The following is a 25,178-nucleotide window of genomic DNA, read 5'->3' on the forward strand; positions in this document are numbered from 1 at the left end:
TATAGAAAGTGATCATCAAATCCTTCCTTGGAGTCAGCTTGCTGCACAGACGCTTTGAAAGTAGTTCTCCATCTCTTTGCTCAGTCTTTGGAGCTTGCATTTTTGCCTTTAAGTGCTGTGCTTGCTGACTGTTTTATGGGACGCAGGGGTTAAATGTAACATGAGAACAATAACAAGGCCAAAAATGTGGTTTAAAAAAGAAGCAGTGTGAATATGCCTGTTACTTGTATGAACAAACACACGTGTCTCTTAGCACAGGGTGTGTGCATAGAGGGCGTTGGATTTGGAAGGCAGTCCTGGAGGGTCTTGGAATAACATTTGATTAGAAAAGGATTATGTGCTGGCTCGTTTCTGGTAGGGATTGAACGGTGCTCTTCTAAAAGGATTAAATGTGAGAACTCAAAGTTGATTTGAAATGAAGTGAGGCTGCTTGAGATGGCAGCTCAGCAGACCCTGGCGGGTCACCCCATGTGGCCATAGCTTCCCCACCGCAGTGACACCAGGGGTCTGTGCAAGGCTTCCGCCTTCTGTGGGCGATGGCATTTGTGGCCGCTTTCTGCTTGACTTCCCTATTAACCCCCTCCCCCCAAAAGCCAGGTGTTGACTGGGAAACAGGTCAAAGCCAGAAGTGGAGCTGAGGGTGTTGGTCTGGGGGGTCCACAGGTGGCCTAGAAGAGAAGCAGCTGGGGTGGGTTTGCAGCTGGGGCTGGAATTTCAAGGTAGGATTTACGGCAAAACTAGGAGCTCCTTTTCAGAGATAAGATTCACTAGGGGATTAACGGAGTAACAGCCTAGTGCAAGATTTTTCGGATTCAAAACAAAATAAATCCCCATCTCCGTCCTTGACAGAGGCGGCCATTTGCAAGAGCCTGAGCAGGGTGGGGCTGGCCCCTCGCCTCCCCATCCTAGGGTCGGGGGGCGGAGCCTGCACAGTAACCTTCTCTTCTTTCTCACAATGCAGAACCAGCGCGTCCCTGCTGACATGATCTTCCTGAGGACGTCTGAGAAAAATGGTAAACATCTGAGACCAATTTGGCAAATAACCATTAACCTTTCAGTGGTAATTTGGCAAAATAATCATTTGAAAATGTAACAGAAGTACATGGTCGTTTTGGAAACTCCAAGGCGAATCCGAAAGCACTCTTTTGATCAAGCAGTGTCTCAGCAAATGCTGCTGCCTCGTAGGTCGGTGGGTCCCGATCACGAAAGGACAAGCATGGGGGGCACCTGCTGGCATCCTGCACACACAAGCCTTGCTTTTCCTGGCTCCAGGGCGGAGTCACAGGTTGAAAGAGGATGTGTGTCTGAATGAAGAAACACGGGGGAATCATTGGTGGGAGGAGCTAGGCGGGAAAGATGCTGGTAAGCAGGTGGAAGGCGCTTCTGCCCTTGGCCCATGAGCGGGAGCTGTGGCCATGGCTGGTAGGCAAGTGGAAGGCGCTTCTGCCCTTGGCCCATGAGCAGGAGCTGTGGCTGTGCCTGGGAGGCCCTTGGTCCGTGGACAGGAGTTGTGGCCATGGCCCCTGCCCGTTGCCTGTCGTTCCGGCCGGAGTCAGTCACAGTGACTCTCCCGAGACCCCGCCCATTGCGGGTATGTCCTGGGTGGCAGTCACCACTGCCCACAGGCTGCGTTAGCTCAGAATTGCCTCACTTAGCATTTTCTGTAACTTAAGCTGTTCGGGGGAAGCAAGACCTTTGTTGTTGTTCCTATCGGTCTAATCTGAGATTTGGAAAATTTGGAAAATTTGCTTTTCTATTCTTTTGAGGCTGTTGCTACCTGTTTTATTATGTGTTAGGAGAAAGTGCCAATCCAATTTTTTTAAAGAGCTTTTTTGTTTGTTTGAAAGGAAGATTTTACCAAGAGAGGAGATACACAGAGAGAGAGAGAGGTCTTCCATCCACTGGTTCACTCCCTAAATGGCCACAAAGCCAGGATCCAGGAGTTTTCTCGGCCCCCCATGTGGGACAGGAGTCCATCATCCAGGGCCATTCTCTGCTGCCTTCCCAGGCCACAAGCAGAGAGCTAGATTGGAATGGGAGCAGCTGGGACATGAACTGGCGCCCACATGGGATGCCAGTGCTGCGTGTGGAGAATTAGGCCGCTACACCACCACCACCCTGGCACTGCCAATACAATTTTATGTGAGTGATAAATTAAGTAATCAAGAGAGGAGGTTAAAGGTCCAAACTTAAGTTGTTTTAAAAATCATAGCTTTACCCTTGAAGCAGCTCTCGGGGCCTGTGTGATAAACACTGGACATTATGGATCAAGGTTGTGATGGACTGTCCACTTCAGCCAAGACAGAGACTGGCTGCTCCAGGAAGTGAAGACATTTTCCGTCTGATGAAATGTGTAGCTAGCTGTGTGGACTTGTAGGTCAGACTGCATCCTACAGATGTAGAACAGGTAGAGTACCTTATCCAAAATGTCTGGGAGCAGCAGTGTTTTTTCCAGACTTGGAATATTGGGGATGGGACCCAAGTCTCAATGTGGAGTCTGTTGACATTCTGTGTACACTTACGTCCGTAGCCGGAAAGGTCGTTTTGTGCTCTGCTCCCAGCAGTTAGGTGCGTGGAGCAGTTTTATGCTGCCTAGTTTTCCACTTGTGGTGTCCCCTTGGTGCTCAGGGGAGGTTTGGGTTTTGGATTTGGGGCTCAGGTGTGTACAGCAGGCACCGACGTGCCTTCTGCAGGGCATGGCCCTGAGCGCTGTGCAGTGCCCCTCCGCAGGTCCTCGCCTCCCTGCTGTGTTAGTGCCCCGCTGCCTGCACTTTTGCCCTTGGGAAATGGAGGCTGGAGGGGATGCTGTCCCGGGCGTGAAGCCAGGAGGTGGCTCAGCACCTTCAACCCTGACCTCCAGGTTCCTGCTGAGGAACTTGAATGACCTTGAGGCTGTTCTCCTGGGTCTGCCTGAGGTCACCGTCTGACTCCTCATAGCCAGTGTGTGAGGTCTGCTTATGTCACATCTTATGAGGACATGCTGTGGCTTAGCCAGAGATCCTGACCATCATGGATGTATGGTGGAGCAGGGCTTTGAACTCAGATCTTGCTGCCCTGGAGCTCACCAAGCTCATGGGAAGCAGGATTTGTTATTAGCTGTTGGCTGGCAGTTTTTGCAGTACAGGAATTGCCCTGTGTAGCCGAGGAAGAGGTTCTTGATTTGCAGGTGACCAGATGGCACCTGACTTCTTCCCACAGGGTCTTGCTTCTTGCGAACAGACCAGCTGGATGGAGAGACAGACTGGAAGCTGCGGCTCCCTGTGGCCGGCACACAGAGGCTCCCCACTGCTGCGGTGAGTAGCTTTCGGGCGGCAGACCTGGGCACCTGGCCAGGGCCAGGCTCTCTAGTTCAGCAGTGTGGAGTTGGGTGTGAAGGGTGCTGCTGGGGCAGCAGAGGATCCCAGATCTCTGCGGAGTATGAGCGTTCTCACTCAGGTGGCCATGCCCAAGGCAGACCCTACCAGCAGTGAGGCCAGCTCTGTTCAAGGGTAGCTTAACCTTGACATGGTGCCTGGCACTCTTGTACAAGATGAGCTAGAACTCATGCTTGCTCTGTGGCCCACCTCCTGTGGCTTCTTATCTTACCCAGGGTTGGTCCTGCAGCCCCTTCCTGCGGGTGTTCTGCCTCTGTTTCTCCAGGCCCCATGCCATCCCGCCATCCTTTGCTCCCTGGGCCCTGGCCAGCAGTGACTCTGCCTCTGCATGTTTTCCTGGCCAGTTCCTCCCCCAGGAGCCCACTCTTCCCACTGTTGACCTCACTGGGCAGCTTGACTCGTCAGAGCCGCCTTTTCCAGTTGCTGCCTTGGAGGTCCCATTTCTCTCTAGAGCAGAATCCCCTACAAGCGGGCTCAGCCATCCCCTCAGTACATAGGATGGGATGGAGGACTGGCCGTGCTGCCAGACGAAGGTAGCGTAAGTGCTCAGAGACTGGCCTGTTCTGCATGAGTCTGGAAGGATTAGGTGGCATCTGGAGGCACTTGCTGTGCCTGCATCCCATGCATACTGAGCTTTGCCTGAATGGGACAGGCAGTGAAACCACTCTTAGTGGGGTTAGCATGGCAGCGAGCACAGCAGCGAGCACGGCTGCCTCACTCCTCACTTTTCATAACCAATCAAAAGTGAAACAGCACTGTAGTCCCTGTTAAATTTTAAACCGGGAATTCCAGAACAACAGGTTTTTAACCATAGTCCAGGAGCTTTTGGGAGGCACAGAGGCAATCCAGCCACAGACGCTGATCTCATCTGGGGGATGTATTCTGCATCTTCCAAAGAGACCTTCAAAGAAAGCTCTCTGATCCTGCAGGTGACTTGCAGGGCTGCATTCTGCAGTCTAGAAGAGCCTGGACGTGAGGGCTTTCTGCACAGCTTGGAGCTGGGCTTCTTACTACTTTGGAAGCCTCTGCCTTCGCTCCCTGTCTGCTCCAGGCCCGTGCTGGGACTCAGTGGAACATAAGCTGCCATTGTCTTTACAGTTAGCCTTAGTGGGCCTGTGAGGTCGGGGTAGGGAGCCATGTTGTAACCAGAGTTTAAAGTATTTATATGAAGAGATTACCTGAGTAAAGTAATGGATATATAGTAGGCAAGGTAAAGAGATTAAGGATGGACTTTGGGTGTAGTGGTTCAGCCAGCTCCTGAACACCTGTATTTACAATCAGATCAAATTAGATCTGCCACATGTCCTGGGTTTACGTCCTGGCTCTGCTCCCAATCCCAGCTTGCTGCAAATACATGCCCTAGAAACCAGCAGGTGATCCCTCCAGTGGCTAGGATCCAGCTTGCTGCTAGTGCCCCTGGTGGGCAACGGAAGCCTTGCTGAAGTGCTTGGGCTGTTGCCGCTCGGGTGGAAGACACAGATGGGATTCCTGGCCTGGGCGTTTTGTTGGGATCATTCCTGTGAGTATTGAATGAGTGAACTAGCAGATGGAAGAATCTTTCTCTGGCTGCCTTTCAAATCAGGAAACTCAATATTTTTTAAAAAAACATCAAACATGTAGAAGGCTTTGAAAGAGTTAAATGTCGCTCACAGCTCTTGCCCAGATCTTATCGTCTTCCCAGAGGGCATGATGCAAAGGAGGCTGTGGTCCTTCCAGATGTTCTCTCAACAGAGGTGTAGCTGTAGACGGGGCTGTGAGTGGTGATCTTACATATGTGGAATCAGAGTGTGCTTGTTCTAAGCTTGTCTGCTCCGGGCTTAACATGACTTTCCTTGTCAGTACACAGACCGTAGTGCAAAGTCATCTATGTTTGTGGTGCCTACCTCCTGGCTCCTATGGGATCCCGGGCGTGCAAGGCGAGGACCTTAACCACTTGCATCACCACGCCGGGCCCTAAGCCTCCTCTTTGACCAGCAGGTGGCTTTTTCTAGGCCACCACCAGGGAACTGGATCGGAAGTGGAGCAGCCAGGACACCAGTCAGTGGCCATATCGAATGCGAGCATTGCAGCTGGTGGCTTTGTCACCATGCCACAACACCAGCCCGTAGTGTTTTTATAGTAGCCGTCTTTATAGGTGTTGGGGTTTGCATTCCCTTTTCAGCACCTCCCAAAGCTAAGGGAGCGTGTTATTTACCCGGGGCAGCTTAGACATCTCTGCCAGAGCTCAGCAAAGCCCATGCGAGGGGCTGCTTGGCTGTTGTGTTGCTAGGGGTCAGGTTGGAGAACGCTGGGTGCACACAGATGAGCAGGTGCCTTTCTTTCGGCCTCCCAGAGTGTCTTGGGCCATTGTAGCAACTCCCAAACTCACTGAATGGAGGCTTCTCCCCGGCTGCCTGCTGGGTAATTTTGAGAGCCTGCTGACTGGGTATGGCCAATACTCCTGCTTCCACACTTCATCCTGCCCTTTCCCGAGATGGCTGGTCTGCAGCCTTTTGTGTTCCAGAGTTAAAACAATGGATAATGGGTCAGAATTCATACAAAGCCCAGGAAACCTGTGACATGCAGTTACAGCTTGGTTGCTTTTCATGACTCAACAGAGACTGCCTGTTGGGATCTTGAATCCTATTTGATTTTTTTTTTATCTCCAATGCACCATCTGCGTGGGACAGGACCTGCTGCAGGTCCGGTCGTATGTGTATGCAGAGGAGCCCAACATCGACATTCATCACTTCGTGGGGACATTTACCCGGGTAAGTGGGTTCGCCCTGTGGTTGCAAGGAGGGTCCCTGGGGACATGGCCAGATGGGGCAAGGCTCCCCACCTTCCAGCATGGCCCTTACCTTTGGATGTAAAAGCTTTCAGGCCGCTGGGACTGTAGATTTGCAGAACTCCAATCAGACTGTTCCTGCTGGCTCTCTGCAAACTCCAGGACCAGCCAGCAGTCTGCTTGTTGCTTCTGCGTTTTAGCTCTCACCCATGAAGTGTTTCCCTGATGTTAGCCACCTGCTCTTGTTAAGCCCCAAGCCACCTCCCTAAGCATCTATAGTGTGTGTGACTCAACAGTACATTTCCAGACCTGACGCCCGATCTCATCAAGCTAGAAACAGCCCAAATGGCAGGACAGTCAGGCCCCATATCCACAAGTGTGTCTCCAAGGAGTCAGCCAGCTGCATGGAGAATCATCTTAGGACGCGACATCTGTCTTGAACCTGTGTGGCCTTCTCATCATCCTTTCCTAACTGATGCAGTGGTAACAACTGCTTCTAGGGCAGTCGGTGTGAGCAGTCACCTAGGAATGGGTTAAAGTCCGCAGCAGGTGTGTTGGTTCTGTGCCAATGCTGCCCCCTTCAGGGACTGAGGCAGCCTAGGTTTTGGTAGCCTCTGGGAGTCCTGGAACTTGTACCTGTGGGACTCCGAGGGAATGGCTGTAGGTGCACCTGTGCCTGTCTGGTCTCTTCCAGGAAGACAGCGACCCTCCCGTCAGCGAGAGCCTGGGCATCGAGAACACGCTGTGGGCTGGCACTGTGGTGGCATCAGGTGAGCTGCCAGGCACAGAATGTGTTAGCGATTTGCCCAGGGAAAGGCGTTCCTCTGTAATTATGACAATCATCCGTCACTTGGGACAATTAGTGGTCTGTCTGAAGGTCTTTTCCCCTCCTTCCGGCCCCTCGGGGGATTTAAACCAACATGTCCCTTGGCTCTGGAGGAGAGCGGATGGTGGCCGTGCTAATCTGCCCCAGACCCTGGTGTGTTTGGACGGCCACCGGGGGGTGCTGCTGCTGGGGAGGGTCTGGAGATGGAGACCGTATCCAACGCTCAGACAAGGCCAAAGCTGCTGCTTCAAGGTTCAGTGCTGGGCTGACATGGGGCTGCAGCAGCTGCTGTGTGTGCTAAGCCCAGCCCGTGTGCTGTGTGCCTGTCGCCTTCGTAACGGTGCTACAGGTGTGTGGCCTGAGGCAGGGGAGGCTGCCAAGGCACAGCGAGAAGGAGCAGCTTGCCCACAGTCACACAGTGCATGGAAGAGCTGGGATGTAAACCCAGGCACTTTGCTCTAGAAACAGGAGGGAGTGTGAAGCTGCTCGGGACCCAGACATTGTCTTCACATTAAGGTTAAGCAGCTTGCCAGGGCCTGGGTAGGGTCTTCCCAGGGAGGAGGAGTTTGGAGGCAAGTTTCAATCCCAGGGATGGGAGAAGTTGGGATGACACAGGTAGTGTGTCTGTAAGAAGTGTGTTTTCCCCCGTCTGGACTCCTCTGCTGTGCTTGAATGTCTGGGAAGCGGGAAGGAGAAGAGTTAGTTGTCCTGTTGGCAAGGTCTGCTATGCCCACCCTCCCTCTGTTTGAAAAAAAAAATTTATATGAAAGGCAGAGTTAGAAGAAGAAGATCTGCCTTTTCATCACTGGTTCATTCTCCCAAATGACTGCAATGACCAGAGCTGGGCCAGGCCGAAGTCAGGAGTAAGGAGCTTCCTCTGGATCTCCCAAAGGCCCAGGCACTTGGGCTGTCCTCCGCTGCTTTCCCGAAGCACATTATCAGGGAGCTGGAGTGGAAGCAAAGCAGCCAGGATGTGAACTGGCATCCACGTGGGTTGCTGGCATTGTGAGCAGCGGCCCACCCACTATGCCAATGCCGGCCCCAACACCCTTTGTTTTTAAAAGATTGATTGAATCCAGAGGTGGAGTTATGCAGAGGGAGAGACAGAGAGAGCTGTCTTCCATCCACTGGTTCATTACTCAAATGGCCACAATGATTAGGATTGGGCCTGATTGCAGTCAGGAGCCTGGAACTCCATCCGGGTTTCTCATGTGGTAAGCAGAGGCCCAAGAGCTGGGACTGTGTCTTCCACTGCTTTCTCAGGTGCGTCAGCAGGGAGCTGGGTCAGAAGTGGAGCATCTGGGAATCAAACTGGTGCCCATATGAGAATGCCAGCATGTGGAGGATTAACCAGTTGAGCCAGGCTGTGGTCCCAGCACAATTTCTGCCATCCTCGTGGTATGGCTGCTGGACTTGGGATCTGCAGCTGTGTGTCAAGCCATGCATCTGTTCCTATCGCCTTGGTTTGTGTGCTCTCATTCCAGGCACCGTGGTGGGCGTGGTTCTGTACACTGGCAGAGAGCTGCGGAGTGTCATGAACACCTCCAACCCCCGGAGTAAGGTGCGTGGGAGCTCCTGGGCAGGTGCAGCCCAGGCATGTCAGTGATTGGTGTGGGTGGGAGGGGGGCTAGATTTAAAAACCGAAAGAACAACATTTGCAATGGGGTTGAGGGGAAAGAGTGGGTCCAGGGCCGGTGTCACAGGGAGAGAGGAGAAGTAGGCCTGGTGTTGCAGGGGGCTGTGATTGCAGCGATGTGCTGTGCAGTTCCGAGTAGCTGGAAGGAAGACTTTTGCGTGTTGATTGCAAACTATGATGTTGTCTGTTTGCCGTCTTGGTGTTAGCCTGTTCCCTGTTTGTTTTTCTCTTGTTGAAGATTGGCCTGTTTGACCTGGAGGTGAATTGCCTCACCAAGATCCTCTTTGGCGCGCTGGTGGTGGTCTCGCTGGTCATGGTCGCCCTGCAGCACTTCGCCGGCCGCTGGTACCTGCAGATCATCCGGTTCCTCCTCTTGTTTTCCAACATCATCCCCATCAGGTGAGCAGGGTGCAGGCTCGTGCGCATGACACCTGCACTCAGAGAACGTGCCGGCTCTTAGAAGGAGCCAGTCCCAGTGTGGAATGATGGAAGCATCCAGAACCCCTCTCCCCTTCTCCCGGTCACTCTTTTTAAATGATCACTTGCCACCACAGATGAGCATTCTCATATGGGCACGTAACACGATGAGAGTGATGACTGTTGTGTTGTGTACCTGCCTACACACTTGAAGGAATGACCATAAGAGCAGAAATAGATAAGCTTAGGGAACCAGTTAACAGGTTTGTTTTTTTTTTTTTAATTAAGATTCAAACAGCTACCTTTTCTGTGTTTTGAAAGTCTTCACTTTGTAATGGAATAGCTTGAGGATGCAGCAATTGGCTCAGTACATTATTTGACGGGGGTGTGGAGTAAGGCTAAATCCGATAATTCAGTCCCAGCAGATGGTGTGTGTCGTGAGCAGCTCTGTGTGCTACAGCACAGGTGTGCCTGGTGGGGAGGAGAGAGAGAGAGAGAATGTGTGTGTGAAGGACCAGGGGTCCTGTCTGTGCCCCCCCGCTCACATGTGTCTCTTCTCTTCTGACCAGTTTGCGTGTGAACCTGGACATGGGCAAGATCGTGTACAGTTGGGTTATCCGCAGGGATTCCAAAATCCCCGGCACAGTGGTGCGTTCCAGCACGATTCCCGAGCAGCTGGGCAGGATTTCGTACCTGCTCACCGACAAGACAGGTGAGCTGCCTCTCTCCCAGGGCCACCCAGGATTGCAGGAGAGTGGACAGGCATGGGTTCCTGGGTCCCTTCTGGAGCCTGGGTCTTTCAGTGGAGGATGAAGGTGATGATGAGGGCAACGGCGATCCCCTGCATTGCACTGACCATGCATAGCCTGTTACTGTTTAGGGAGCCAGTTTGCATCCCAGCCCTGTGAGTTAGTTAGGACCTGAGACACAAAGGTGATGTGACCTGTCACAGTTGCTTACTGCCCAAAGCAGGCCTTGAACTCAGCCTGGCCGAGAGTCCCGCTCTCACAGCCCCCCACACTGACACTGCTCCCCAGTGTGAGAAGTGGGGGGAGCTAGGGCTACTTCTGCTCCACCACTGAGAGAGCCTGGGCAGCGGGAAGCTGTCAGGGAGGGAGGAGAAGAAAGTTCTGGCACCGAGGACCCCTGGAGATTTCTGGAGCTCTGCCCTGGGGTGTCTGGACACCACTCCTCTTCCCTCCTTGTATTTTTTTTCTGTTTAAAGTTTAAGTTCCTTTGAGACAGATTTTGATTGGCCTGCTGTATGTCACACGCCTTCCTTGTAGCCAGTGGAATAAGGCAGGCTCCTTGATTAGCAGTTCTCTTGGGTCACTCCAGGGAATGGGTCTGGTGGTGTTTCTTTGGAAACCCACGACATTACTTTAAAAAGTGGAATGGAGTTCTACTTGGGAAAGGCTTAGCTCTGCTCCAGTGGGAGCGGCGCTGTAGCCAGCGTGTGACTCAGGAACCTCTCGGGAAGCTGGGGGACGTCACCGTTGCCTGCACGTCAGCCGTGCGTCTTGTGTTTCAAGGGACCCTCACCCAGAATGAGATGGTTTTCAAACGCCTGCATTTGGGAACAGTGGCGTATGGCCTGGACTCCATGGACGAAGTACAGAGTCACATATTCAGCGTGTACACTCAGGTAAAGCCCTCCGTGCAACCCTCTGGGGGGTGCTTCACGTTTCCTCACAGCATTGTCTGGGCAGGATGTTTTAAGTTTAGGTAGTAAATCCTGGTGCCCTGTGGTTCCCACTGAAAGTGTATGATTCAGCAGTGTTCATTCTGTGTGTAGAATGGTGCCCCCCAGCAAGAAGCTCCCAGCCCTCAAAACACTGCCGCACTCGTCCCCCTACAAACCCGTGACAATGCTGTCCATTCGTACTCAATCAGAACCATTGAGGTCTCCTCACCTCGGGGCTGGAAGTGCTCATGAACAGCAGGGGAAACTTAGGCCGAAGTTCTCAGCCCAGCAGCTGCTACCAGGAAGAGCTGGGAGTGTCCTGTTGGTTATTCTTGGGCGTGTGGACATACTGACTTGGTCCTTCACCCTGGCTATGAGCCTGAGCATCCCTCATCAGTGGTGCACCTTACTTGCGATGCTGCCTGGTGGTCTTCTCAGCCGTCTTGTGGAAGCAGTGTCTCCCTGTGGCTTGCAGCTGCCCTGCAGGAAGAGACCACATGTTGCCTTTGTTTGTTACACTTGATCTTGGTTTCAGTAAGATGGACAGCATTACAGGGGCCTTCCATAGTCTGTTTAATTTCTGCAACAGAGCTTCTAGGTTCTCTCTCCAGGATAGCAGGGGCCAGTGTGGAAGGGGTGATAGTTACTGTGCTGTGTCTCACATTATCATCCACAAATGTAGCTGACAGTGAAATCGCTCCAGCTCCATGGGTGGGCCCTGGGACAGTCTGTGGACTTGTTAAAGAAGTGCTGTCGGTCTCTTGAGACATCCTCAGCCAGGCACATGACCACAGGGAGGAGGTGTCACTTGGTCCCCGTTGCCTGCCTCTCGTTGGTGACTGAGTCCTTGTTGGTGTCTCCAGGACTGGGCATGGGACCCAGTTATGTGGCTCCCTGGGTGACCCTTCCACCATTCCTGTCATCCTGGATAGGCCGATGCTGCTTTCTGTGTTTGTGGTCTCCAGTGGGAGTTGTAGATGACAGTGCACCTGCTTGCGTGGCACTGTTGCCCATGGTGCCTACGCTACGGCCTCATCCTCTACCCCACTTCTCCCCCAGAGGTTCTGGTCTTAGTTCGTGCCACCCCAGCCTCCTTACTGCTCACCCCAGGGTGCCTGCTCTGTGGCACCTGCTCCTGCCTGTGCACCTGTTGTTTGCCTTTTGTCTTCACTCTTGTTCATTTGCTCAACCCTCTGCCTGGCCTGACTTCCTCAGTGACCTCTCAGCCAGTTTCCCTGTCTTTACAAGCTCCCTCCGCACCTGCTGCTCAGCCGCTCCCTCTCCCACAGAGCTGGGAATAGACGCCCTGGGCCCTCCGCCTCGGGCGGGCGTTGTCTGGGCAGGATGTTTGTATCCTGGTCAAGGCCCCTTCTCGGGCCTGCTCCCTGCCAGTTGATGATTATATGGACAGCTTCATGGACCCCTCCCCATGAGGGTGGTTTTTACAGAGGCCATCATTCTTGGGCTATTTGTGCATTTCAGCTTTTATGGCTCCTGTTTTGGTTCTGCACTGATAACGCTGAGTACAGGGTTGTAAGTCAGAAAATGATTTTTTTTTCTTACTGTCAACTTTGTCTCCTGCCACTTCCTCAGCGGAAGCTCACAAACCCACCCACTCGGGTCTCAAGTTTAAACCTCCTAGGCTGTGGTGGGGTTAGGTGTTCGTGAGGCTGGGGGAGCCCCGTTTACAGCATCCGCTGCCCCCCAGCTGTGTGCTTTGCCCTGTCGCCCTGTCCTGATGTCTGCAGCATCCTGCGGTGAGTGCTGGTCGGTGGAGGCACGCGCGGTGGTTGCCGTGCTTATCTAACAGTTGCATTGAGGTCTAAGTCTCATGCTGTGGAATCCAGCTATGTTAAGGGTATGGCATGGTGATTTTTAGTGAATTTACAGAATTGTGGAATCATCTCCACCGTCCAGCCTCTGAGCATGCCCATCTCCCCCAATAGATACCTGGTGACCTTGGTGGTCATTCCTGTGACCTACGGAATTGTATAACAGTGTTAAGATGCGATGTGGGCTACCCCAGGCCAGCTCCTCAGGCACGAGTCAGAGGTGCTGGGTCTTGGGCCCAAAACTGTGCCTTTAACAGGTGAACAGGAATTCACAGCTCTCCTGAAGGGGAGATCGCCCATTCTGTGGGCGCCCACTTCTGTGGACCCCAAGGCAGGGTTTCAATGATGAATCCCTGGAAGAAAGGAAATCAGGGCATCTGTTTGCACTTCATGTTTTTCCTCCAAAATCTATGCGCAATCTAAACCGTCCACAGTTGCCTTGAAATTGACCCGGGGACCTTCGCTCATCGATCACCCACACTGTGACAGGTGTGCTCCTTGAGGTGTCCTGCGGAAGGAGCCGGAATCCTACGAGTATTTATTCTCTGGCTGTTGACATGTAGATTGAGGTTTATGAGTGGCCAGGTGACTGGTTTTAAGGGTCTTGTTCAACTAAAGGCAACCCCATAAAGAGAGGAGGTGGGTCTAAGGGATTCCGGCTGGAGGGCTCCGGATTATTAACACAAGGCCAAGTAAACAAGAAGCAGCCAGTGCTTTATGGGGCAAGGCTGACTTATTTACTTACCTATTTATTAGTACCTATTTAAAAAATAATTGGCATATAATTCAAAACAGTTGAGTTTCCCCCTTTTCGCGTGTGAGATGGTCAATCTTAATGCACTCACAACACCCTGGCAGAACGCTTTTATCACTCCCAAATCGGCCCAGCTCTCAGGCTCCAAGGTGCCCCGGGTTTCTCACCCCACTCGGGGCTGCCTCCAGTGTGCAGGCTGCCTGCATTTGCCTGTGCTGAATGTGTCATCAGACAACCCCACACCGTAGCTGGCAGGCAGTGTCTGCCTCTCTCATTCAGCCCAGGGCACCCAAGGTTCTCCCAGTCATAGTACCTGTTAGGACTACATTTTTTCCCTTATGGCTGAGTAATAGCTAAAATAATTGGAAATTTAAATTTTAAAATTATTTCCGTTATATTTGCCAAATGCCTGTGTAAGCTGGGGCTGAGCCATGCCACAACCAGGAGCTCCATTTGGGTCTCCCCTGCGGGTGCCAGGGGCCCAAGTCCTGCAGCTGTCACCCAGTATCTGCCTCGGAACTGGACTAAATCCAGACCGTCTGATGCGGGAGGCCGACCTTCGCAGCAGCATCTTCCCTGCTGTGTCCAGTGCCCTCCCCACTTGCTTTGAATGAATGTAAGCTTGTAAACTGTTTCTTCTGCAGACACACGGGCACAGCATTCAGTATTTCAGCACCTACTTACTATGGCCCAGTGTTCTTTTTCAAAAAATAAGTTGATTTATTTCTTTGAAAGGCAGAATGAAAGAGAGATTCCCTATGCTGGTCCACTCCCCAGACACCTGCAACAGCTGTGGCTGAGCCAGAAATGCGGAGCTTCTTCTGAGTCTCCCATGGCTTGAGTCTGTATCCACTGCCCCACCTGACCATTAGCAGGAGGCTGGCCTGGAAGCACAGCTGTGCAGGCCCTGAGACCAGGTGCTCTGAGTCTGCATCCACTGCCCCACCTGACCATTAGCAGGAGGCTGGCCAGAAGCACAGCTGTGCAGGCCCTGAGACCAGGTGCTCTGAATCTGCATCCACTGCCCCACCTGACCATTAGCAGGAGGCTGGCCGGAAGCACAGCTGTGCAGGCCCTGAGACCAGGTGCTCTGATGGGAGACGCAGCTGCCCCGACCAGCAGCTTGACCTACTGTACCACGCACCTGCCCATGCTGTCTCCTAGAAGCATGTGGATGGTTTAGCTTACGTTTTCTCAGGGAAAATATTTTGTGTGTATGCTTTGTGCTCAACACAGATGCCTTATCTTGCTAAAATAATTTTTATTCATTTTTTTTAAAATCTGCTTTACTGCTGGTATCTTTCTGTTTTTGTTGCAAAAGAAATAAGTAATACGGGTGATTTACAAGAGAAAGACCTCATGTTCTTGTGCTCTGGTCATGACACGTGGCGTGTAAGACACCAAACCACCCGATGGGTGTGGTGTGTCTGGGCGGAGGCACACACGGTACTTCTGTGAAACGTTTTTTTAAGGATTTATTTATTTATTTTAATGATTTGTTTATTTTTATTTGAAAGATAGATTTACATAGAAAAGAGGAGAGACAGAGAAAGAGATCTCCCACCTACTAATTCACTCCCTAAATGGCCATGACAGCCAGGGCCTCGAACTGGGACCTATGTGGTATGCTGGCACCACTGGCAGAGGCTTAACTTGCTATGCCATGGAGCACCAGACCCAGATGCTTTTTCTTCTCATCAAGAAGACATCATGGTCTTGTAATTCGTTTTTTGAAGGTAAAGTTATTAAGAGTGGCTGGCTTCTTTCCCAAGTGGCCACAATGACCATGACCAGGCTAAGTAAGGAAGCCAGAACTCCATCCAGCGTCCCCCATGGGTTGCAAGGGCATAGTCACTTGGTCTGTTTCCAGTCCAGCTCCCTGCTTATGAATCTGGAAAAGCAGTGCAGCCAAAACTTGACCTGGTACTCATATGGGATGCTGGCATCACAGGTGGTGACTTAACTTGCTATGCCACAGTGCCAGCCCCTGCTCTAATTCTTCCTGGCTGGAGTGGTGCAGCAGAACTGTGTGTGAAGTTGTAAAACTAAACCTGTGTGCCCCGGGCCCTCCTGCAGTTACTGTATGTGTTGCTCAGGCTGGTACGCGTGTGGCTCTTTGATCATCTTTCCTGGTAATTCTGAGATGCGTGCCTGAGCCCTGCTGGGGTACCGCTGTGCAGCATCCTGCTTTATAGCTGTCTGTGACAGCTCATTCTGACTTGTCTTGAAGGAGGGCCTGGCTTAAGGGGAGGCAAGTGAGGAATTTGCCACAGTCCCAAAGTTCATAAGCTCCAAAGAAACCTCAGTAGTGGAGGTGTATCATGTTTGGTTGAATACAGAGTTCGGAGGTCTCTACCACAGCTGTAAAGGATGTTGGCACCAGTTGGCCTGCTGGCTGACAGTCCACAAGGGGCCCAGGTTTCCAATGTTGGTGACCATGGGTGGGGTCCTCCCAGCTGGCTTCTGGGTGCTGGTCTGCCCTGTGACCTGAGTGGGGGCAGGCTTTGTGGTGCAGGACGGTTAGCAGCTTGCCTGGGACTCCGCACTCAGATTGTCAGCAGGGCCGTTCCCCTTGGCTGACATTGGCACCTGAGGGGCAGAATTGCACACTTGGAGAGCCTGTCCGGAGTGGGCCTGGGTTGATGGGTGCTGACTTGGTCGTATGGGGTGGTGGCCACTGCTAGTGCTTTGTTGGCTTGTCCCTCCATGTCCTGTGTCTGTAGTTGCTGGTGACCCTTGGCAGCTCAGGCATCATAAGCTTCAAGCTTTTGTGGTGGGTGGTGCTAGGGTTCCAGAAAGCCTTTCTCTTGAATTGTGCATGTATCTGCGAAGGTCCATGCACGGTGGAATGCAGACTGTGTTAGCAGGGCAGTCACTGTTCCTTGTTCCTGCACATTTGGTGCCTGGATGGATCTTACCTGCAGCACAGCTGGGAGTTCCTCTTGGGATGCAGCCGGGCTGAAGTGACCCAAGCTTTCTTTTTACATCTCCCAGGTCTATTTGATTGGCTGGGTGCTGAGCACAGAGGACCCCGCCCAGCCCAGGGCAGGACCTTTGTGACTGGAGATCTTGGCTCCTGTTCCTGCATCCACGTGCCTGTGGTGACAAAATCCTCTTCCGACCTCCCATGCGGCTCGGTTGGGCCTTCACTCCATCTGCCCCGGGAGCGGGGGCTTTCCCCCCCGAGGGCAGCAAATGCCTAACCCACCTCAGCAGATGCCACATCTGTTTTTGTTTCGCCTGGTATTTTCGCAGTAAGGCAAAATGTGTGTAGGTTAAAGGGCCTGTGGGGAGGAGCTGGAGCTAAATACCGCACCATGTGAAACTCTTCCATATGGGGAACGTGAGGTGGCCAGCAGCCAGGGCCCATCGCTGCCGCAGCCCTGAGCCCAGGCCCTGGTCGCCAGTGGGGGACCTTGACACCGTCACAGTGGGCATCAGAAAGCCAGTGGGAACACGGAGCTGCAAGCCAGCTGCGAGTGTTACCCTCCACAGTTGCCTTCTGATGGGTGATCGGGTGGTCCCCACCCCTGATCTGACAATGGGGGGGTCTTTGTGAAACCAGGCTGACTTGCTGGAGGTGCCTCTACTGCGCTGTTACCCAGCCCTGGGTCGGCAGCTGCACTGTGGGGCTTTGGTGGCCATGCACGCGAGGGGCTTCGTAGCCTCACCAGCCTCAAGCCTTGGCAGGCGCAGCAGTAACTTTATCCCACGTCTTGTTAGTGCCTGTCCCACGGCACAACAGCGGGATCCAGGTGCTAAGGAATGTGTCTGCAGCTTCATCACGTCAATTTCTGTCGAGTGTGAATTACAGATTGCCAAGCGTAAATTACAGTGTGTCAGGTTTAGGCTTCCTCCCATGCAGAGGCCCTTTCTGCAGACCCCCAGCCCTCTTTACGATTGTGGAGTGAAATCCTTGGTAATGAAAAGCACTTGGCCGGTAACGATCCATTTACACTGGAGTTCTCAGGCATGGCTCTCATTATTGTTCCCAGGCAGTGCCCTTTGGCCTGGAAGTGAAATTCGTGTGCTCCTGACAGTAAGGTTAACAGAACAGGAAGTCAGAGCACTTGGGTGTCCCCTCAGTGACCAGAGTAATTTGGTAATTGTCTAATTACCTGAGGTCTCTAATGCTACTACTAAAAATAGAATTTAAAAAATGAAATGAAAGTCATCTTGTTGTTTCTCAGAACCCATCTGTTCCCTATTTTGGGCACCTACGTGTCACGGGTCCCCTGAAGGAGCCCATCTGTTCCCTGCAGCTGGAATGTGGACGCCAGCCACGCATCAGCACTAGCAGCTTCGGGGTGCTGTCAGGTGGGGTGGGGTGGCAGCCCGCCGCAGGGGGTCCAGTGTCCAAACTGTGATTTGAGACCTGGAGGCAGCCATGCCCGCTCCAAGGGGTCATCCATGCTTTCTTGGAAATGTTAGCCAAAAAGAAAGCTCATGTCCAGTGAGGGCTCCTGGGTATTGGTCATTCTGCTGATGTCAGTGTTCACCAGGGCCTGCCCCGGGCGTGGGTGATACAGTGAGCAAAAACTCGGACAAGGATGCTGGTCTCACTCGGCTGGAGGGTGAGAGTGTTATCAGGCCAGCTCTAGAGGTGCTGCCAGAAGCATGGAGAGTTGGGCCAGCGTGAGCCGGGAACCTTCAGGAAGGCCCTTTGAGGAGGTGGTGCTTGACCTGAGACCTGAATGGTGAGGAGTGAGCCAGCCTGCAGTCACCTGGCGATGGGGTTCCAGGGATGTAGGTAAGGCCCTGAGGCAGCTGGCATTCAAGGAGCAGAGTAAGCAGGAAGGAAGGTGGAGCAAGGTGAGCTGGGGCTGCCCAGGCAGGCCGGTGCTGTGTCTGTGGGAAAACATCTGGGTCCTCCTGCACACACCTGAGTGGCCTACCCACCCGCAGAGGCTTAGTGCTGTCTGGTGCTCCAGGGCCGTGGTGCTCTTGCTTGCCAAGGAGGTCTGGGGGAGGCCCGGTGGGTGACAAACAGGAAGGAGGGTGCTGCCTGCTGCCCCCAGCCTGCATGGGTGCAGTGCTGAGTTGGAAAGCCCCACTGTAACCCACTGCGCTCACTTCCAGGGACACACGGCTCCGAGAGCAGGTGCAGCTGGCTGCAGGTCACACAGCTGTTCACCACCCAGCTGAGAGTAGGCAGGATTTCCTCGCCTCCCGTGCTCATTGATTGGGTTCCGAAGACCGAGTCTGGTCCCAGCCCTTGGCAGGCTCGGTGGCGTGCTGGCAGGGGATGCACTTGCTTCTCGGCTCCAGTGCTGGCGTGGAAGGCTCAGTTTGAGCATGCTTACAGCTGCTCCTGTGGTGGAGCCTTGGGCACCTTCTTGCAGGACTTTGGCCAGGCTTGGTCCTGGCTCTGAGCATCTGCCGAGGCTGCTTGTTGGTGGTGGTTCCCTTCACGGGGTATTGCTGGTTGAAGTGGTTGCCTTTGATCAAGTGGTGGCTCTGAACCCACCGTGATCCTGGCCTCCCTGGGCCCTTAGGTGGCATCTAGAGATGCTTTCAGTCTCTTGTCACATCGCTGACTGCCGACTTCTAGTGGCTGTGGGTGAATGTGCTCCAGCGGACGGGACAGTCCTGCTGCTGAGCGGGAGCAGTGTGGGTGCAGGAACCCTGCTCTGAGACTCCAGGACCCCTGCAGGAGGTCCCCCAGCCCCGGGTTGGAGCCCCAATGTCCCCAAGGGAGACAGACTCACCATCCACAGGTAGAATCAACCGCATTACTTTCTGAAAGGCCTCATTCGTTAAATTGTAGTTTTTTTCCTCTGGTCCTCATCTCCCCCCTCAACCATCCTTGATTGGAACCTTGTAAACGATTCCTGTTTTCCTTCTATGTTGCCATAGGTCAACTAGAATTCCGTGCCTTGAACAGTGAACGAACAGTGGCTCTGCCTGGGGTTCACCCGCCCCTGCCAGAGCCGCCTGCCTGCCTTGGCACCATGTTCACCCATGTCTCCTCCCCCAGCAGGCCCAGGAGCCACCGGCGCAGAAGGGCCCCGCGGTCACCACCAAGGTGCGGCGCACCATGAGCAGCCGCGTGCACGAGGCTGTGAAAGCCATCGCGCTGTGCCACAACGTGACTCCCGTGTACGAGTCCAACGGCGTCACCGACCAGGCTGAGGCCGAGAAGCAGTACGAGGACTCTTGCCGCGTGTACCAGGCGTCCAGCCCCGACGAGGTAACCTGAGACAGGTGCACGGTGGGTGGCAGGAAGCCACGTGCTGCCTCCTGGGAAGCCATGGACCCAACGAGGCCATCAGCAGGGAGATGGATCAGAAGTGGAGCAGCCTACATGCAAACTGACACTCACACGGGATGCTGACACCACGTGTTGAGGCTTAATCTACTACACCACAGTGCCCAGGATTAATGCATTTCAAATGTGTGCACAAAGTATCACAGGTTCAAGAGTTCTGTGTTAGGAAGAGTGACAGAGCCGGTTATGCAGCTCACAGAGGTGGCAGAGCAGGGCAAGAGCGAAACCACATGCTTTCTTTTAAGGGGTAAAAACCTGAAGATGTAGCCTACATACCTTGGCGTTCGTCCCATCCAAGTAACAGCTCAGTGATTTAGTGGCATAGCCACAGGTGCCCAACCAGCAGCATAGGCACCTGTAGAATGCTAGTATTACCTGAAAGTTAACCCTGTCCCACTTTCCCCCAAGCCCTTTCTCCTCCCTCTTCCCAGTGCCCCCAGCCCCAGCACTCATGCATTTTCTGCCTTGGTATAGTTGCCCCCTAGAACTCTATTGCACAGGAGCAGTGTCCACATGGCCTTGTGAGGCTGGCCTCTTTCACTTAGGATTCATCCACGTAATAGTAGATCAGTACCCTCTGCTCCTTTTTGTGGCTGCATAATATTCTGCTGTATAAGCCTGCTACACTTTGGGGTTTTTTTTGTTGTTGTTTTTTTAAAGCTGCTATACTTTGTGTCTCCATTCATCAGTGAACTTTGGTTGTGGTATCTTTGGGCTGTTAGGGATAAGGCTGCTGGGAACGTTGGTGTGCATGGCTTTGTGTGGCTGTAGGTTACGTGGTGACTCTGCTTGACCTGTGACAGACTGCTGGATTGTTCCATGGTGACTGCATCATTGTACACATCTGCCAGCAATGTGTGTGACTTCTATTTTCTCTATCTCTTGGCCAAGGCTTGTGACTCTCAGTCTCTCTCTCCCTTTAAATTTTTTTTTTTTTTTATTCAGGGCAGATGTTGTGGCCCAGCAAGTTCAGCTGCTTCTTGCAGCATTGGCATCATGTGCCTGGTGCTCGTTGGAGCCCTGACTGCCTCAGCTGGGATCCAGCTCCCTGCTGATATGCTTCAGACAGCATCTGCTTGCTTGCTATCCAAATGATCACAACAGCCAGGCTGGAGCCAGGCTGGGGCCAGGAGCCAGAAAACCGGAAGCCAAGTACATGGGCCACCATCTGCTGCCTCCCTGGGCACGCTGGAAGGTAGCTGGCTGAATCCAGAGATTCCAGCTTGGCTGCAGTCGGACATGTCTGCAGATGATGCTGGGGTTACAAGCCGTGGCTGCTTCTCACTCAGAAGCTTGTTCTAGCTCCCAGTTTTCTAGGAGTAGTATTAAAACTGGTCTTTCTTTAGTTACAGCTTGTATATACTCTCACATCTTATTTTTTTTTCAAGCATTTATTTGTTTTTATTGGAAAGGCAGATTTAGAGAGGAGGAGAAACAGAAATCTTCCATCTGCTGGTTCACTCCCTAAGTGGCCACAGTGGTTGGAGCTGAGCCAATCCAAAGCCAGGAGCCAAGAGCTTCTTTCAGATCTCCCACGCAGATGCAGGGTCCCGAAGCTTCGGGCCATCCTCTACTGCTCTCCCAGGCTGCAAGCAAAGAGTTGGATGGGAAGTAGAGCAGCTGGGACACTAACATGCCCAGCTGGGATCCTGGGCATGTAAAGTGAGGATTTAGCTTCTGGGCCATGCACTGGACCTTCATATCTTCTGTTATCATTGCAAGTTAGGTTATTCCTAATTTTTAGCAACAATACCTTTTCAGATGGTACTGGCCTACACTATTTGTACATGTGTCTGAGGTGCAGTGTGATGTTTTAATGTATGAGTCCATAGTATATTGAGCAAATCAAGATTTCAACAGATTCATCACCTCAAATGGTTGGAATTTCTTTGTGATGAAGGTGTTAGATCCCTCTCTTCTGGTTATGTTGAAATATGCAACATAATATTATTCCCCGGAGCCACCCTCCTGGGCGTGGGCCCGCTAGGACCAGCCCCTCCAAGCTGCCTCTTGCTTCGTACCCCTCGGCCCACCCCTCCCTTCTCTGGCTTCCCGTAGCCACTGCTCTGCCATGCATCAGCTTCCTCAGGTTCCACGAATGAGTGGGAAAGCAGCAGTGGCTGTAAACGTTTTACAGCAAGCATCCTTGTCCCCAGGAGTGCTGGCAGAGCTGTGACCAGGTTCACTCACTCACCCCGTGTTTCCGCGTGGACTGCCTGGTGGGACCCCCACAGTGATGGAGACGGTAGTACGTGCCCCCAGGGAGATGGCTCAGGTGAGCCAGCATCCCTTGAGCCTCGGGGAGTGGCTCCTCCTCCTCCTTGCTGTGACCTGTGGGGGCCACCACAGGCTTGCTGCATGGCTCTCAGCAGGCAGGCAGGAGATCCTGGGGGTTGAATGACTGAGTGTTTTAAAGGTATGTGGTACGCGTGATCTGAGAGCTTCCCAATGTGCTGTTTGGTTTGCTTTAATCTTTTACCCTTCGACCACCCAGCTATTTGTTTCTAAGCCTTTTGGGAAGAGGCGAGGGTAGCTCTGGGTAAATGAACTGTCTCAAGGGCCTGGTCTGCTCTGTGGGTGTTGGTGGGCCCCACGCTCAGGGCGTGGGACACGGCACACTGAGGGTCCCACCACCCGGGGCTTCCCACAGATGAGCGGACCCCTGGATGTCCCCTTCCCTGTCTGTTGTAGAACTGGTCACCTGGGAGACTGCCCCTTGCTGTTGCCTGGTGTTTATGGGAAGCTCCCTGGCTCATCTGCAGCTCTTGACGTTCAAGCCAGGATTTTTCGGAGTGAAAGGCTGGCCCCTGGCACTGCCACCCCACAGGCCAGGCGACTTGGATGTGAGCTTTAGTCACTGAGTCCCCTCAGGCTCGCTGTCACTTCTGCTCTCGACCTTATCAGATTTGTCTGCAAGGTCTCGTCCTCCCTTGGGAACGGGAACTCAATGCCGTGGAATGACAGATGTCAGACCCAGAGCCTTGGTTGTGACGGGCTGGGAGGAGGTCACCTGTGGGCACTTGATGGACTCAGGAGCTGAGCAAGTTGCAGGAGGAGCTGGTGTCCTGCTCTCTGGCTGCCTGCACCTGCGCAGGCTGTGATAGGAGTTCCTGGAGGCCCTTAACTATTGCCTGTCTGCCCCTCTCCTACCAAACTTCGGGACATTTGCTCTAGGGCTGGGCAGAGATTGTCCAGGCGCCTGAGTCTTTGAGGGAATGCTTTGTGCTTCCCAGCCACTTTGCCTGGAGGAGGACAGAGTAGCGCCTTCTCTGTCCGCTGGGCGCTTGTATTCAGGTCTGAGTTGTGAGTCACGATGAAGAAGGAGAGTTTTTCCTCTGGAACTTTCTTAAGGGTCAGAGTTGCCTTCACTGCTGCTGTTCTATTGCAGTCATTCCATGTGTGCAGTGGGACATGTTACCGTATCGCTCAGGAAAAGTCCGCCAGAGCTCTGCTCACGTAGCCCCTGGGAACGTGCTCCCGATCAGCCTTCTGAATTCCGGGGTGACATACTCATAGCAAAACTGCCACTGTGTGCAGGATTAGGGGGTACACCCAGGAGGCCACACGTGGTTCAAGGCCTGTCTCTCAAAAAGCAGCACCGTTTCCAAACCCCCTCGGGAGCTCTGTGCACGGCATTGGCTGGGTTCAGGTTTGAACCTTTGAAATTCAATATCAATACAACATGGGTCATGTGGGCCAGGTCAGTTTATAGAATCCACACAGAAACCCATAATCATTTTACTTTGGGGCTGCACAGTAATTCCTACCAGTTGGCGTAGCATTCATTTCCTGTAACAGAAAGCAGGATTTCCTAAATTTGTTTCCTGTGCGCTTTTAGCTTTGGAAACCTTGGAGTGTCTTTAGTCAGGCATCGGTTACAGCCCGCGGGCACTGGGCCCTCCCTGGGAAATGAACAGACGCAATCGCCCTGATAGGTCCCTGCCTCGTGCCCTGGTGCTGGCAGCTCGCAGCCTGTTGCTTTCTGCCTGCTGCAGGCTGTTGGGTGTCATTGGAGGTGGGGTGGTAGGGATGACCACAGCCCTTACAGCATTTGTTCCCAGCGGGGGTTCGAGATGGAGCCGTGTTCCCAGCAAGAAAAACCGTCCTCGGCCTCAGTTGGCTTTTCCATGAGTTCTTTCACATTAAAACAACAAAGAATATTTTTTTCTGATCTTTTAAAATCTTTTTTTTTAAAGATTTATTTATTTTTATTGAAAAGTCAGATATAGAGAGAGGAGGAGAGACAGAGAGGAAGATCTTCCATCCAATGATTCACTCCCCAAGTGACCGCAACGGCCGGTGCTGTGCTGATCCGATGCCGGGAACCAGGAACTTCTTCCAGGTCTCCCATGCAGGTGCATGGTCCCAAAGTATTGGGCCGTCCTCTACTACTTTCCCAGGGCACAAGCAGGGAGCTGGATGGGAAGTGGAGCTGCCAGGATTAGGACCGGCGCCCATATGGGATCCCGAGCGTTCAAGGTGAGGACTTTAGCCGCTAGGCCACACCATTGGGCTGATCTTTTAAAATCTTAAGTACTAGTGTCCTCATTGCCAAAAACAGGCATCGTAGAGTTTTTAGAAAGTAGGTAGAAGTCACCTGTCATTCTCACCCTCTGGCTGTAACTGCTGTTTCTGTTCTAGAGGGATCGTCTGTAAGGTCATGCACATGTTAGTGAAAATGTACAGCGTCAGGCTGTAGTGTCTATACACACACACACACGCAGAGAGAGAGCGAGAAAGCGAGCTTCCATCCACTGGTTCAATTACCAAATGGCCACGGTGGCCAAGGGTGGGCCAGGCCCAAGTCAGGAGCCCAGAGCTTCTTCCAAGTCTCCCACATGGGTATAGGAGTCCAAGCAAGCACTTGGGCCGTCCTCTGCAGCTTTCCCAGGCACATTTAGCAGGGAGCTAGATCAGAAATGGAGCAGCTGGGACTGGAGCCATCACCCATGTGGAATACTGGTGCTGCAGAGAACAGCTTAATGTGCTGCACCACCACAGCGTTGACCCCGGGACCAAGTACTTGAGCCATCACTGTCACCTGCCATTTGTGTTAGCAAAGAGATGGAATGGAAAGTGGAACAAAGCCTTGAATCCAGACCGCTGTACGATGGGGACATGCCAAGCATTGGCACAGGCACGGGCTCAGATGCCATCTTTGTTCACCCCTGGCACCCACGTGGCCACGTCCTGGTCCTGCGAGCATTTGAACATGGCAGCCATGTGTTGTCGAGTGTGTTTCCTTCTTACATGGAGGAAGCCCTGGGTCAGAGGGTAACTGTGATCTGGGAGGATGGGGCCTGGCTCAGCTGACCAGCTGTGCAGTGTGAGTCCTACTGCTGGTCACCGGCAGGGCCACCCCGGAGCGCTCTGGGGTGGGAGTCAGAAGCTCCTGGCTCCTGGCTTCAGGTCTGCTCAGCTTTGGCCATTGTGGCCACTTGGGCAGTGAACCAGCAGATGGAAGATCTTTGTCTGTCTCTCTGTAAATCTGCCTTTCCATTAAAAATAAATCTTAAAAGAAGAAGAAGAAAGCAAAGGGTTCCTTGTTTCTTTACATCTACTTGGACATCTTGGGTTGTAGACCTGTAGTACAAGGAGGCCTGCGTGCCACCAGGATCTC

At 52.9% G+C, this 25,178-nt stretch overlaps 1 protein-coding gene across 3 annotated transcripts in view; it reads left to right on the top strand.

Annotated features, from left to right (window-relative positions):
• Positions 1-25,178, top strand: part of ATP9A (ATPase phospholipid transporting 9A (putative)) — a 95,177-nt gene that overhangs the window by 41,447 nt on the left and 28,552 nt on the right. For 2 of the 3 annotated variants that reach the window (XM_040981299.1, XM_040981298.1), the window contains 9 exons: positions 962-1,013; positions 3,199-3,293; positions 6,044-6,124; positions 6,836-6,911; positions 8,452-8,528; positions 8,842-9,002; positions 9,590-9,732; positions 10,553-10,665; positions 19,268-19,480. In XM_040981299.1, the coding sequence (XP_040837233.1) occupies positions 962-1,013; positions 3,199-3,293; positions 6,044-6,124; positions 6,836-6,911; positions 8,452-8,528; positions 8,842-9,002; positions 9,590-9,732; positions 10,553-10,665; positions 19,268-19,480 (1,011 nt within the window). Of the gene's footprint in view, positions 1-961; positions 1,014-3,198; positions 3,294-6,043; positions 6,125-6,835; positions 6,912-8,451; positions 8,529-8,841; positions 9,003-9,589; positions 9,733-10,552; positions 10,695-15,102; positions 15,116-19,267; positions 19,481-25,178 lie in introns of all 3 variants that reach the window. The other variant, XM_040981300.1, reaches the window with a different exon arrangement.

Source organism: Ochotona curzoniae, unplaced genomic scaffold (genome assembly GCF_017591425.1).
Source record: "Ochotona curzoniae isolate NIBS_2020 unplaced genomic scaffold, NIBS_Ocur_1.0 contig_3520, whole genome shotgun sequence".
NCBI lineage: Eukaryota > Metazoa > Chordata > Mammalia > Lagomorpha > Ochotonidae > Ochotona > Ochotona curzoniae.